Source organism: Marmota flaviventris, chromosome 19 (assembly GCF_047511675.1).
Source record: "Marmota flaviventris isolate mMarFla1 chromosome 19, mMarFla1.hap1, whole genome shotgun sequence".
In the NCBI taxonomy this organism is placed as follows: Eukaryota; Metazoa; Chordata; class Mammalia; order Rodentia; family Sciuridae; genus Marmota; species Marmota flaviventris.
The window spans coordinates 11,317,637-11,330,449 of record NC_092516.1 but is presented as its reverse complement, the minus strand read 5'-3'; the positions used below and the strand labels follow the sequence as shown (position 1 = coordinate 11,330,449).

The following is a 12,813-nucleotide window of genomic DNA, read 5'->3' as shown; positions in this document are numbered from 1 at the left end:
TTTCTTGTAAAGCCAACATGGAAGGTGAGGCTTAGTGCTTCCGCCCCGCAGCCTGTGCAGCGCCCTCCGAGGCTGCGCCCCTCCTCGTGGCCTCTTGGTTGGAGACTGCAGTTCCTGGGCTTCCCTCCCCACTCGCTCGCTTGCTCTTCTGGGCCTGTCCTGTTGGGCGTGCAGAAAGCTGAGTTCAGGCTCCAGCCTCCTCCTAGAGGAGCTCCTGGAATGACTCCCCACGGCCACCCCCTGCTCCTTTGCAGATTATTGCCCATCTTTCAAATTGACTTTTTTTTTTATTCTCACTTGGAGTCTTCACCCCCAGGGGACAGAGCCAGTCGCTCGTGAAGTTTCTAATCCTGTCTTTTCTTTTGGACCAGGTTTTTACTAATGATAAGACAGAAGAGTGTGTGAAGCTCACAAGTCTCTATTTGTTTGCAAAGAATGTGCGGTCTTTACTTCACACTTACCACTACCAGCAGATTTTCCTTCACGAATTCTCCATGGCCTATACCAAGTATGTTGGAGAAACACTGCAGCCCAAGGCATATGGCTACAATAGTGTGGAGGAGCTCTTGGGAGCGATCCCACAGGTAGGTGTCTTCTCGGTTTCTTGGAGAGCCTCTTCCTGAGGAGCCACAGGTGTAACTGAACCCAGGGCCCTGGGTTCAGTCCTCAGCATCTTGAAACGGTTGTCTCAAAACATCCTGTTAGTGTGAGATTAGTGATGCAGTGTTTTTCATTGATTCTTCAAACCTTAAAGCTCCTGTGTGCCAGGTAAGTAGCCCCAGATCCTCCCCTTGGAAAGTGCTGGTAATGGGTGTAGATGCCTGGCAGGCAAGGAGTTGGTGTAGGCACTGCAGCGACAGCCTTGAGCAGAGGGCCTGTGCCCCAGGTGCCCAAGGAGGGACATGGCGGCACCCACTTGCTGGATATGGGGGTCCCAGGGCAGCAATACCAAAGATATGAGCCAGTTACTATGTGAGGAGGAGGGGAGAGGGCAGTCCAGACGGGTAGCACCAGCTGATGGAGCAACAAGCAGCAGCACAAGATGCCAGGACACTAACACCACGTTGGAGGGCTGGGAGCAGCCCAGTGGTAGTGCTCATTGGCCTAGCATGGGCAGGGCCCTGGGTTCAGTCCTCAGCTCTGCAACAAATAGAAATGGAACAAACCTGTGCCGGGGTCTGCCCGTGAAGTAAAGCTCAGCTTGGAGGGTTTTGCTCCTCTAGGTAAGGAGCTGGATTGCATGGGGGCTAGGAGGAGCCAGGCTGTGTTCAGAAAGCAGCTCAGTGGCTACTGTCAGTGGTGGGATTGAGTGGAACAGTACCGTAGGAGGGAGTTGGCCATCACAGAGGTCCTGGGAACTGCTAGACAAAGGTGAGTCAGGGTGAAAATGCAGGTTGAGCATCCCTAATCGGAAAACCTAAAATCCAAAATACTCCAAAATTCCAAGCAAAATTGAGTGCCAACATGAGGCTGCAAGTGGAAAATCCCACACCTGACCTCACGTGACAGGTGACACATTAAAAATATTATATAAAATAATTTCTGGAGCCAGGCATAGCGGCACATGCCTGTGATCCCAGCAAATCAGGAGGCTAAGGCAAGAGGATATCAAGTCAAGCCAGGGCAATTTAGACTCTCAAAGTAAAACAAAAAGGGCTGGGGCTGTAGCTCAGTGGTAGAGTGCTTGCCTAGCATGCTGAGGGCCCTGGATTCAATCCTCAGTGATGCAGAGAAACAAAATCAGAAAAATCCTTTAGGCTGTGGGTATAAAGCATATAGAAACATAAATAAATTTGTTTTACTTAAAATTTTTTATTGGTGCATTATAATTTTACATAATAGTGGAACTCCTTATGCCATATTCATGTGTGCACATAGTTTATTAGTACCATTCTTCAGTAGCACCCTCTCCCTCTTCTCCCCTCCTCCTCCTCGATCTGCTTACTCTACCGATCTCTCTTCTGTTATTATTTCAGTTAATACACTATAATTAAATATGTAAATAGAATCCACTGTGGTATATTTATACAAGGACATGGCATAATTGGTAGATTTTGTTCCCAGTCCTTCCCATACCCTCCCTCCCTCGCCATCCCCTTTCTCTACTCTGTTGGTCTCCCTTCTACATAAGCAAACTGTATGCTTAGCTTCGAGTCCCATCCCCAAGATGCCTCGTTACGTACACACAGATATTCCAAAATCCAAAGCCCTTCTGGTCTCAGACATTTCAGATAAGGGACACTCAGCCTGTAAGGAAGCAGAGGAAGTAGTAAAGACAGGTGAAGACTGCTTAGGAGCCGAGACCAGGGACTTGGTGCAATCACACATGGGCCTGCAGCCAGGGGTCCCACCCCCACCCCGAGCTGACCAAGGAGGTGAACAGCACCATTAGGTGGGGTACTTTGCTTTAGGATTAGGATCAGAAACTTAGCTTAAAGGTTCTGGGAAAATCTTTATTTATTTATTTTTTATTGTGTTTAGTTTTTTGAAAAAATGGTAAGAGCTCTCATGTGAGACCTTTCTTAATCTCTGTGCCCAAACTGGTGTTTGAAAGGCATTCTTTTCAAGAGTCATAAAGAATATTTTTAAAGCTGACTTGATTTTCTGACTGCTCCACTTTTTCTCAAGGGGCATGTCTGTTTCTTTCTGTTGCTTTAGAAGCTAAAGAAAGTTTATAAAAATAGTTCTGGGCATTAATTTGGTTTCTCAGTTCTAGAATGTTAAAAGCAGGCACAAGAGGCCCACCCTTCCTGAATGCTAGGGCGTGTTCCCTCCTTTTCCACTGCTTAACCAGGAGTATGTCTTGTGTGCAGGTGGTCTGGATAAAAGGACATGGTCATAAGAGAATTGTAGTGTTAAAAAATGACATGAAAAGTAAGTAAGCACCCGTCCCCTGCCCTACGCAATCGTGGTTCTCTCACTGACCTTTCTCTGACGGGTGCTCCTTGTCCTCTAGGCCGGCTCAGTTCACTCAGTCTCTCCCCTGCCAATCCTGAACATCAGCCTGCAGACAGTGAGCGAATCCTGGAGGTGCCTGAACTGTGCGCAGCCTCGGAAACCCGGCTTGGAGCAAGTAGCACTGGTACGAGAGGAAAGGTGGATAAAACAGAGCTGTGGGGTCTAGGAGAAGGTGCAGGTGGGCGGAGTGGAGGAGGGGCAGCAGCTGCCATCCCATTAAGTAGCCACTCGTTCTCCAGAGCAGTCTTGGTGTTGCTGACAGACAGCCTGCATTCCATAGCTTTGGCACCCCCATGACAATCGTCCCCGTTCAGGTGTTTAAGTCATACTCATGTTTGCTAAAATGAAAAGTCGAGACTATTGGGATAGAGGGAAAGAGCTCCACTGGGATACAGCAGGGACAGTAAGGGGTCAGAGCTGAGGAGCAAAGTGGGGGTCAGCACATTTACTAAGAGGAGACACCGAGGCTGGGACCCTTGCTGAGCTGCCTAGCGGGATTCCTTCCCTGGGGCTTGGGCCTGTTTTGACAGTGACGGAGTGTCACTGAACTCTGCTCACAGGGAAGCTGGGTTGCACAGCTCCCCACAGGGCCAGACACCTGGCTGCCACGTCCCCGCCTCTCTTCAGCAAGGAGTCACCTCCCTTCTCCAGAGAAGAGCTGAAATCGCAGGTGGAATCAGGCAGGAAGTGGCGGGAGCAGGCCCAGGTCTTCTGAGTCTCAGCTTGTGCTCATGTCCGTCCTCGGAAGCTACTTCAAAGCTCTTTTTCCCAGTGGGGCCTCTTGAGGGGCCAGTGTTCCTAAGAGCACAACTCTCCAGGAGGTGACTGGCTGTGGCATTTCATTTACCAAGGGTCTTACTGCTGATGGCTTTTTTTAAAAAAGTTGATTGAGTACTTGAGCGCTTCCTAACTTGCTTCGTCTTAAGGCTCAGCAACCCTCACGCACAGACTGGGCAGTGGCCTGGGGTACAGCAGCACCTGCTCTCTCTGCAGGGCCTGGTCAGACGGAGCAGGAGCTTCTCCGCCTGGCCAGCAGCTCCCCTGTCGACCTCCTGTGTGCACCTGTCCCGTCTTGCCTGCCGTCCCCTCAGCTGAGACCAGATCCTGTCATCCTGCAGTCTGCTGACCTCATTCAGTTTGAGGAACACCCTCAAGAGCCTTCTGGTAGGTCATAGTGGGTCTGGGCTGCGTTTCAGAAGCAGAACCACGACGCCCGTGTGTGAAATGGCTGACGAAGACGGGGACAGGCTGCCACTTCAGCTGTAACAGTACCTGGCTACTTGGAACTTGCTTTCCTTGTTGGGGTTTCCCCAGAATAGGCCTCGTACCCCACAGCTGCTCAGGGAACATGAAGCTAGGGAGCAGAGGTGGGCTGGAGGGGTGATGTCTCTGGCTGTGGAAGCCCCCGTGGAGGAGGGTGGCAGGTCCCATCAGGGAACCTCCAGGCTTCTCAGAGGTTCAGCTACGTGAGCACCCCCCGCACCAGCTGCCTGCGGTGCCTGTGGCTGGGACCCAGGGGGTGCCGGGGCTTTTTTTTTTTTTTTTTTGGTACCAGGGCCTGAACTCACTCGACCGCTGAGCCACATCCCCAGCCCTCTTTTGTATTTTATTTAGAGACAGAGTCTCACTGAGTTGCTTAGCACCTCGGAGTTGCTGAGGATGGCTTTCAACCAGAGATCCTCCTGTTTCAGCCTCCAGAGACACTGGGATTACAGGAGGGCACCACTGCCCAGCCAGTGCTGGGGCTTTTTGAGGTGTGAAGAAGCGAGGCATCTGCTTGCTTCAGCCCTGGAGTCTGTCCAGCAACCTGAGGATAGAGGGGAAGCTGACCTGGTCGGGTCCTGACTGACAGCCGGCCTCACGATGTGCAGTGGGGTTCTGCCTTGTGCCAGCCTGTGCTGGGAGCTGACGGTCACTGCTGACCCTTAACAGACACTCAGGGAGCCACTGCTCCCACTTCACAGCTTAGGTGACCTGTGGCCCAACTAGAAATGCAGCTGGACACAGGCTACTTGGCCAGGACACTGTAGAGCCAGGATTGAACCAAGGCCTCCTCAGTGTCACCGGGCTCAGAGTTCCCGTGTGGCTGATGGGTCCTTACTCCCCTGACAGAGAGAATGGATAGGCAGGGGCATCCTAGCAGGAAAACGTGGCCCATCAAGGTGCAGCCAAAACCGACATCTCTAACACTTGGTGGTCCACGAGGAGGGGAGGGCAGTTAGACACGTTTGAGTGTGTGACATGTAGCTAATATGTAAATTATGGCCTAGGTGTGACATTTGGTGGATTAGTTTTTAAATACCTTTTGAGAAAATACAAGCCAGAAACTGAAAACCAATACTTCTGCATGTCCTAGAATTAAAAGTGGTTTTTTTTTTGTGTTTATAGTAATTATGAATTTAAGCCAAGAAGAAAGCATTGCAATTCCAGTACCAGGAAGGAAGGAAATGAAGGAAATGCTGCCCTGTTACTCCAGCCCCTCCTGCGTCCCAGCCGCTGCCCCAGAGCCACCTCGCCCCTCAGGAGCCCCGGAGCCACCACTCAGCAAGGACCCTGTGGAAAGCCCCGCCAAAAAGCAACCCAAAAACAGAGTGAAATTGGCAGCCAACTTCTCCTTCGCACCTGTAACCAAGCTTTAATTCCCACTGTGAACATAGAGTTAGGATGGGGAAAAACTGTCTGATTCTGCACACAAAAATGGGCTCAAAAAACAGCCTTTTATGTTTTAATGAAACCCCCCAGAAGCCACTTAACTGCTTCTTTAGAAGTATTCCATGATGTTTTTGTCCTTTTAAATTGAACACAGCTTTCAGCTGAAGTTTCTCTCTTTTTTTTTTCCCCTCAATTATTTGAAAGAACTTCTGGCATTTGTTAAAGAATCTTTAATATATTTTCCCAAATTTTTCTCAACTATTACGCAACACAGTGTGTTGCGGAAGAAGTAAGCAGTGGGAACCCAACTAGCAGGAAGTGGTCTTGCTTCCATTGAGCCGCTTCAGGGGTGTGACCCCACAGTAGCATACAGAGCCGCCGTCCTCGCTCCCCGAGGTCCCTGACAGTGTCAGCCCAGTGCGTGTTGTGTCTGTGAAGCAAATTCTGTGCGGAGCCTGCGCATGCACACGCGGAAGGAGGGTGGGCAGGACGTTGAGCTGCGTTCTCAGGTTAGACTCTGAAGGTTCCTGGCTTCCATGTGACTTGTAAGCGTGCCCAGTTTTTATTTAACTATGTCTGTAGTTGACAAATATGGCTTCATCACAAATTTTTTAAAATGTTTCCAATGTAGGATTCCCTTTAGGAGCTTTCTAGAAAGTTGAGCTGCTTTAAGCTTCCCTTCTATTTTAAGTTCCAGTTTGGCGTGGATCAGGTGAAGGGTAAGGAGATGGTCTTGGCGTCATGAGTTGAGGTCGGCGTTTGAATTACAGCACACATTACTGTGTGTCGAGAGGCAGTGTTGGAAAGAGTCTGATTTTCTAAAATATGCATCAGATGCATAAATTATAAATCAGAGCTGAGTGGTGAGGTACTTTAACAGGAAAGGGATCAATACTATTTCCACTAGGAAGAGACAGTAATTCGATCTGTACATGTGAAGGCCAAGGTTGATCAACTTAACCTTGTTTTTGTAATTTTAAAGCTGGTGTTGGTAGCTGGGAAGCTGTACATGTGGAGAGGTGTGTGTCTACGTGTTAACTCAGCCTCTTTTAAGTGTCTGTTTTTACTCTTGTCACTTCTCGCCGTTGGAAGCATGTTTGGGTTTTTTTGTGGTGTCTGATGTTGGCATTTGAGAAAAGCCAGCCTTTGGGGGCACTGCCTGTGGAATGGCCTTCCTCTCCAGTGCCTGAGGTCTCTGCTCATGGGTGACCTCTCACCCCTGCTGGAGAAACCTGACATTTACAATGGATTGTATTTGTTGGGCAAAAAGGGCGGATTCATTCATAGAGCAGAAAGAACCTGTTTGGCAAGTGGCAAGGTCTTCCACTAGTTAGTTGGTTTCTTTTGGGGAAATGTTTATATTTTGTAATTTCTAGAAAGCCAGAAAAATGGGCTCTGATGTCATAGCCAGCATTTTGATAAAATGCCACAAAATAAGGGCTATCGAGAGATTTTTACAAGTTGGATTTTTGTTCCCCAAATCTTTTAAATGAAGCCACTGGTGCCTGGTTCTCGGCACAGGGCCCCAGTCGAGATGGAACAACGCTGGGAAACCTTCTGCGTGCTGTGGCAGTCTGCACGTTCTCCCGAAGGCCTTTCCTCTGCAGGCATGGTGTTACAGGAAGTACAGGGCAAAACGCAACTTTTTATAAAACGCTTTAAACCATGTAATAAAGCGGGTGTCTAGAACATCAGCGCCTTACTCGGAGACTTCATAAGGCTGAGTTTGCACACTTGGGCTTCAGTTTTGCTAGCATGTAAAGAACTGTGGACTTCAAAAACGTAAGAGGTATCATTACAAGTCACGTGGAAATGTCTCAAGGAGCAGGTTCTTTGGGCAGCAGAGAAAGAAGGTCTGCGCTGTCGTGTGAATGTGTCTTTGCGCCATTTGCTGGGATTGCCGGTTAGTCTGGGACACTCTTGTGACTAACAATTGCTGTTTAAAGATGTGCGCTACAGGGGCACGGGCCCTGTCCTGACGTGCTCCACAGCGGCCAGTTCAACTGCTGTCTATTTTTTTATCCAGAGGCTTAATTAAGTGAATGACAAAATGATGTATGCACATTGAGACGAAGTTCTTTATTTCTAGGTGGCAAGATGTACCGGCTTAGAGTTATCTGTTTAAAAAAAAAAAAAAAAAAGACAAAAGTTATCACCAAGACCCCCTTCCCCATCTTGCACTGTTGGTTTTGGATCGGGCGTGGGGGAGGAAATGTTTTTCTTAACTGTCTACTTTGTTTGAACACTTTTTTTGTGGTTCAAGTGCTATTTTGTGTGTTGGGACCAAACAGTTGTCAATAAACTTTACAAGCAAGCATCCAGCCTGGGGTTTCCGAGTGAGTGCTTCGTCTCTCTGTGGGAGGGATGATGATCCTAAGTCTGACTTCTTCATCTCGACTTCCCCGACTTCTCACCCCTCCTGAGCATCAGGTCAGTGTGGGATGGAGAGCCCCCGAGGCTGGTGTGATGTTTGAACTTTTCCAGTTTTGGTTCCAGTTTTATTTCAGGATGGAGAAACCCGACAGCCACACAGACCTTCCAGCTAGAACACTGGGGCAGTTCCTAGGCTCTCGCTCCCAGAAGGAAGTGCGCCTTCTGACTGCCTCAGCTTTTGGTCACTGCTGAACCTGCCGTGGGAATCAGCCAGTTGGGAAGAGGCTTCTTCCTCAGATTCAGCAGGACAGCCTGCGCCCCCTGCCGCCCCCACCCCTGGTGACACTATGGAAGGACCTGGGGGAGGCTTGAGTAAATTACTTCTTGATAAGGTGCGATTTCTTTTTAAGTTCAATACTGAAATCTCCTGAAGACCGTCGGCAGTCTTCCCACTACCACCCTGAGACCATCCCTTCCCTCCACCCGAGGCAGTTCATGTAAGGCCTCTTCCCCTTGCACCTCTAGATGCTGGATTTGAGCACAGAGGGACCCCCCACCCCTGCCACCCACCTCTCCTGCCCTCTCAAGAGTTTCTAGAGCTGCAGCTGTGTAGATGGGGACTGCAGGGCCCTTGCCTTTTGTGGGTTAGAGCCCCTGCATCTGCATGTCAGCCAGACGTGAACTCGGGAAGGAAACGTCGGGGAGGAAGCTCCTGTTCTGCTTCCGTGCAGGGGGTGCTGGTGAGGTATTGCTCGTGGGCTCCGAGGCCTGAGCCCTGCAGCGCACCCCGCTCTCCTCTCTGACCTGGCCTCCTCTCAGCCTCCTGGCTGGGCATTGCCTTCCTGCTGGGGAGCCTCCTGCTGCTGCCCCTGGGCCCAAGTCCAGGCAGTGGCTAAGAGTTGGCCTGTTTTGAATCTCCACTTACCTCTTCCACGCCTCCCTCCCCACCTTCAAATGAGGCCAACAGGAACACTTCAGAGAGTCCTTTCCCGTCGTGAATGAGCTACTAGAAGTGAAGCACCCGAAGGACCACAGGACCTGTGACCCGTGCCCATCTGTACCCCTGGTGCTCCCCGGGCACTCGGGTCTGAGCACACACCTGGTTTTCTCAGGGAGATTCCTCTGAGCTGCTGTTCTCTCCGCGGACCAGGCAAGTTCGCCCGCTTCTCAGCGCCAGCCCTGTCGAGCGCCACTCTCTGGAGTCTCCGAGACTGCCCTTGTCTTTAATAGCACATGAGAAGCGGTAACGCTCACAGTGTGCCACGGAATATGTCTTCTTGTTCCCCTTGACCAGGCCAGGAGGTTGGCGAGGGTCGGAACGGTCTGGTTTTTATTCACTTGCCTCTCCCCAGGACCTGGGGTCTGGCTCACAGTACTAACAGGCCATGTTAGTTTTCTGACAAATCACCACCAGTGTGTGGCTACTGTCTCGTGGTTGGTGTGGGTCCGGGGGCCGGCACAGCTTAACTGCCGTCAGGATGCCGCGAGCTGGTTTCTCATCTGGAGGCTTGACTGGGACAGAACGCTCCGTACTCCTTGAGGGGTCGACCAGATTCACTTTCTTGAGGCTCTGTGTGGCTCTGGGCTCCAGCTCTTTGCTGGCCTCTGCTGGAGGCCATCCACAGTTCCCGCAGCATGGACATCCTCAGAATGGCCGCTTGATTCACCAGGCCAGTGAGGAGAGCCTCCCCGCGGCGGCATAAAGCAACCTCGTCAGGGTGGTGACTTCTTCTGTCTTTGCCATGTCCCACTGGCTAGAAGAAAATCCCACATCCTGCCTCACAGACAGTCCTTAAGCATTTGAGGAATGAGCAACTGGCTGAATTTACAGGCCCAAGACATCCAATCCAGGTCCAGGAATGGGGCAGAAGGGTCCCGGCTCCACCCAGGCTGACAGCCAAGATGCAAAGCTGCAGGGCTCTGGATCAGCCGCTTTCCGCCCCACACAGGTTTACAGAGGGAGAAGGAGACAAGGAGGTTAAGCCTTGGCCCAAGTCCAGGTTCAGTTGAGCTCCCTCTGGGTGCCAGGCATGAGCCAGATGTGGGACCCGGATGAGCAAGGTGGGCCCAGCTGTACGGTTCTGGTTCCCTGATGGCAGCTGCACACCAGGGCCCTTTGCAGACGGGAAGACGCCTCCAGGTGATGGTGGTGGCGAAGTTGAAGAGGGGCCACCAGCATCACCAGGGCACTGTGATTAACACACAGGTTCTGTGGGCAAGGCCACAGGCCAGAGGTCTTCAAAACCACCAGGGTCATGAGAGACAGGACCGCCTGGGGGGTGGGGGGTCCGTCAGACTGAAGGAGACTTTGGAAAAAGACTTAGCAACTCCACACTAGATCACATCCTGGACTTGGGAGGGCAGAATTTTCATGATGGAAAATCCAGGGGCGACTGACCAAGTCTGAGTCCTGGGCAATTCTACCAATGAAATTTGATGATTATGAAAGAGAACAAGAACACCTGCGTTCTTTGGCACACACTGAAGGATCTAAAGGTACGGTGACATTATGTTTGCAATTAAGTCAGGTCATTCTGGAAAAGCAAAAGCAAGTGGGTATACAGAGAGGGAGGGAGGTGATCAAATATGAAACACCAAAACCAGCGCTCAGTGAGTCAGGCGGCCACGTGAGAAGTCCTGTACTCTTTAAACACAGTCACAAGTCACTAAAGGATGAGCCACATTCCGAGAAGTGTGTCATCAGTGGATTTTGTCATCGTGCAAACATAAAAGTATTGACACCAAATACAGTGGCTACAGCATAGGCATCCTGTGTGTGTGGTCCCCAAGGGAAGCCAGGAGGAGTGGTCAAGAGACACAGGGTCCAGATGATAGCTCCTGAACCCAGTGCTATCCCTAATTTGGGGACATCCCAGGCCAGGAGCTAGGAAACACCCTTCTTTATTTTTTCCCGTTAGACATTTTTTTCTTTTTGAGTGTTCTTATTTGTGTGTGTGTGTGTGTGTGTGTGTGTGTGCGCGCGCGCGCTGGGGAAGGAACCCAGGGCCGTGCATGCGAGGCAAGCTCTCTTCCAACTGAGCTGTGTCTCTAGCCCGACTGTTCTTATTTTTTATTTTAATTTTTTAAATCATTTGTTTCATTTTTAATTAATTTTATTTCAGACTGTTTTTAGTCTTTGACTGTTCGGCAGTTCTCTGCATGAAGGTCCAGAAGGGATCCCACCGCCCCCATGCTGAGGCTCAGGTGGGCAGCCCTGCCTCCATGGAGGCCCTGGTGGCCTTCCTGCCTCCTCACAGCCCCCAGCTTCCCCTTCCCACGTCCCAATCCTGCAGGGTCTCATTCCCCAGAGGAGGAAGGGGGATGAGCCCCGTCGTCTTCCCTGCGGAGCCTGCGAGCCCTGGAGCTGGCGGCAGAAGAGCTGGGGCCTCTCCCCACCCTGTGTGGAGGCTGGGGTGGAGGTCTGGAGGGCGCTGGGGTGGAGGTCTGGAGGGGTGCTGGGGTGGAGGTCTGGAGGGCGCTGGAGTTCCCAACAAAGCAGAAGGAAATTTACAGTGAAGTGGGTGAAGACAGGGAGGGTCTGGGGTGGCAGAGCGGTGCAGACAGGAAATGGGTTCCTCGTCACCTGGGTGGGTGGCCATGCTGGAAGTCCTCGCCACCCTCACAGACATCCTGGGAGAGTGGCCTCGTTGTGGGTGTGGTGCAGCTTGGTTTCTGGGGTGCACGGAGCAGAGGGGCCTAAGCACCATGTCAGGCTTTGCAAGAGTAGAGGAAGGGACGTGTGGGGACAGAACAGTGAGGGATGTGGGAGTCTCACGGGGCAGGTGTCGAGAGTCACATGTGACAGTGGGACCAGAAAGAGTAGAAATCTTGGGGAAGCTCGGGGACTGGGGCCTCAGCTGGCTTTGGGGTTCACCCGGTCCCTGAGCGTCTGCCCCGTGGGGACAGCCGTGCGCCTCACCTTTTCCCACCCAGCCCCAGGCCCTCCAGGAAGCACAGCGAGGCCCGGCCCCTGCCCATCTCGCGTCTCCTGTTTCTGACTTGACCAGGAGTGACTCTCCTGCGCCCTCTCTCCGAGGCCCCTCTGGTTCTCTGTCTTACAGGCCTGGACACTGAGGCCTCCGGGAGGGGAGTCGACGGTGCGTCCACACCCAGAGGACGGTGTTGGGCTGTCGGCCTGAGCCGTCCAGCTCCAGCTGAAGCCCTCGGTCCCTTTCTAGATGGCGGTCCCTGTTGCCACTGCTGCTGCTCAGGGCTGCAGTGGTTCAGATTTGACACCCTGTGACCTCCATGTCCCTCGCTGGAAGGCAGGTAGTGCCTAGGCCAGAGTCTCCACACGCCCCAGCGCCTGCCACCCCTGCGTTAACCAGGGACTTAGCCGCTCAAGAAAGGGAAGGTGACCTGAGCCTCGCTCCTCAAGGCAGCTGTCCTGAGTGCTCTGCCTTCCCATGATGCCCGTCCTGTGACCCTGTTGGTGGCAGGCCTCCAAGTCCTGGCCGGCAGCCTCCTTGTGGGAGGTGACACTGCGGCTTCTCAAGCTGCAGATGGCCAGCCACGTCCCCACAGCTCAGGGCTCAGGGCCGTCCAGCCACCACCATGGAGCTGAGGTTCCTGTGGCTTCCACACCAATCACAGCACAGTCCTGAGGTCACCTGGCCCCTGGGTGATGGTGGCCTCAGGGACACGCCCCCCGGACACTTCACTCTGCGTGAATTTCCTTCTTCCCCGGCTGCTCCTGCTCAGTTTGTTTGTCCCCTTGAGTGCTGGCCCGAGCCAAGGGCGGTGGGAGAGGCAGACGGGCGCCTGGGGCTGACGCCAGGCCCTGGGCCCCCAACCTGGCCGCTGGCCCGGTGGGAAACAGCGGATGGCTTC

At 52.2% G+C, this 12,813-nt stretch overlaps 1 protein-coding gene across 7 annotated transcripts in view; it reads left to right on the top strand.

The window, feature by feature from the left end:
- The window catches only part of Marf1 (meiosis regulator and mRNA stability factor 1), a 37,817-nt gene extending 29,886 nt beyond the window's left edge, over window positions 1–7,931 (top strand). For all 7 annotated transcript variants that reach the window (XM_071605612.1, XM_027940448.2, XM_027940447.2 and 4 more), the window contains exons 23-27: window positions 372–584; window positions 2,814–2,874; window positions 2,957–3,082; window positions 3,952–4,122; window positions 5,347–7,931. In XM_071605612.1, the coding sequence (XP_071461713.1) occupies window positions 372–584; window positions 2,814–2,874; window positions 2,957–3,082; window positions 3,952–4,122; window positions 5,347–5,597 (822 nt within the window). In that variant the 3' untranslated portion in view covers window positions 5,598–7,931. The remainder of the gene's footprint in view (window positions 1–371; window positions 585–2,813; window positions 2,875–2,956; window positions 3,083–3,951; window positions 4,123–5,346) is intronic.
- Window positions 7,932–12,813: the final 4,882 nt, after the last annotated feature.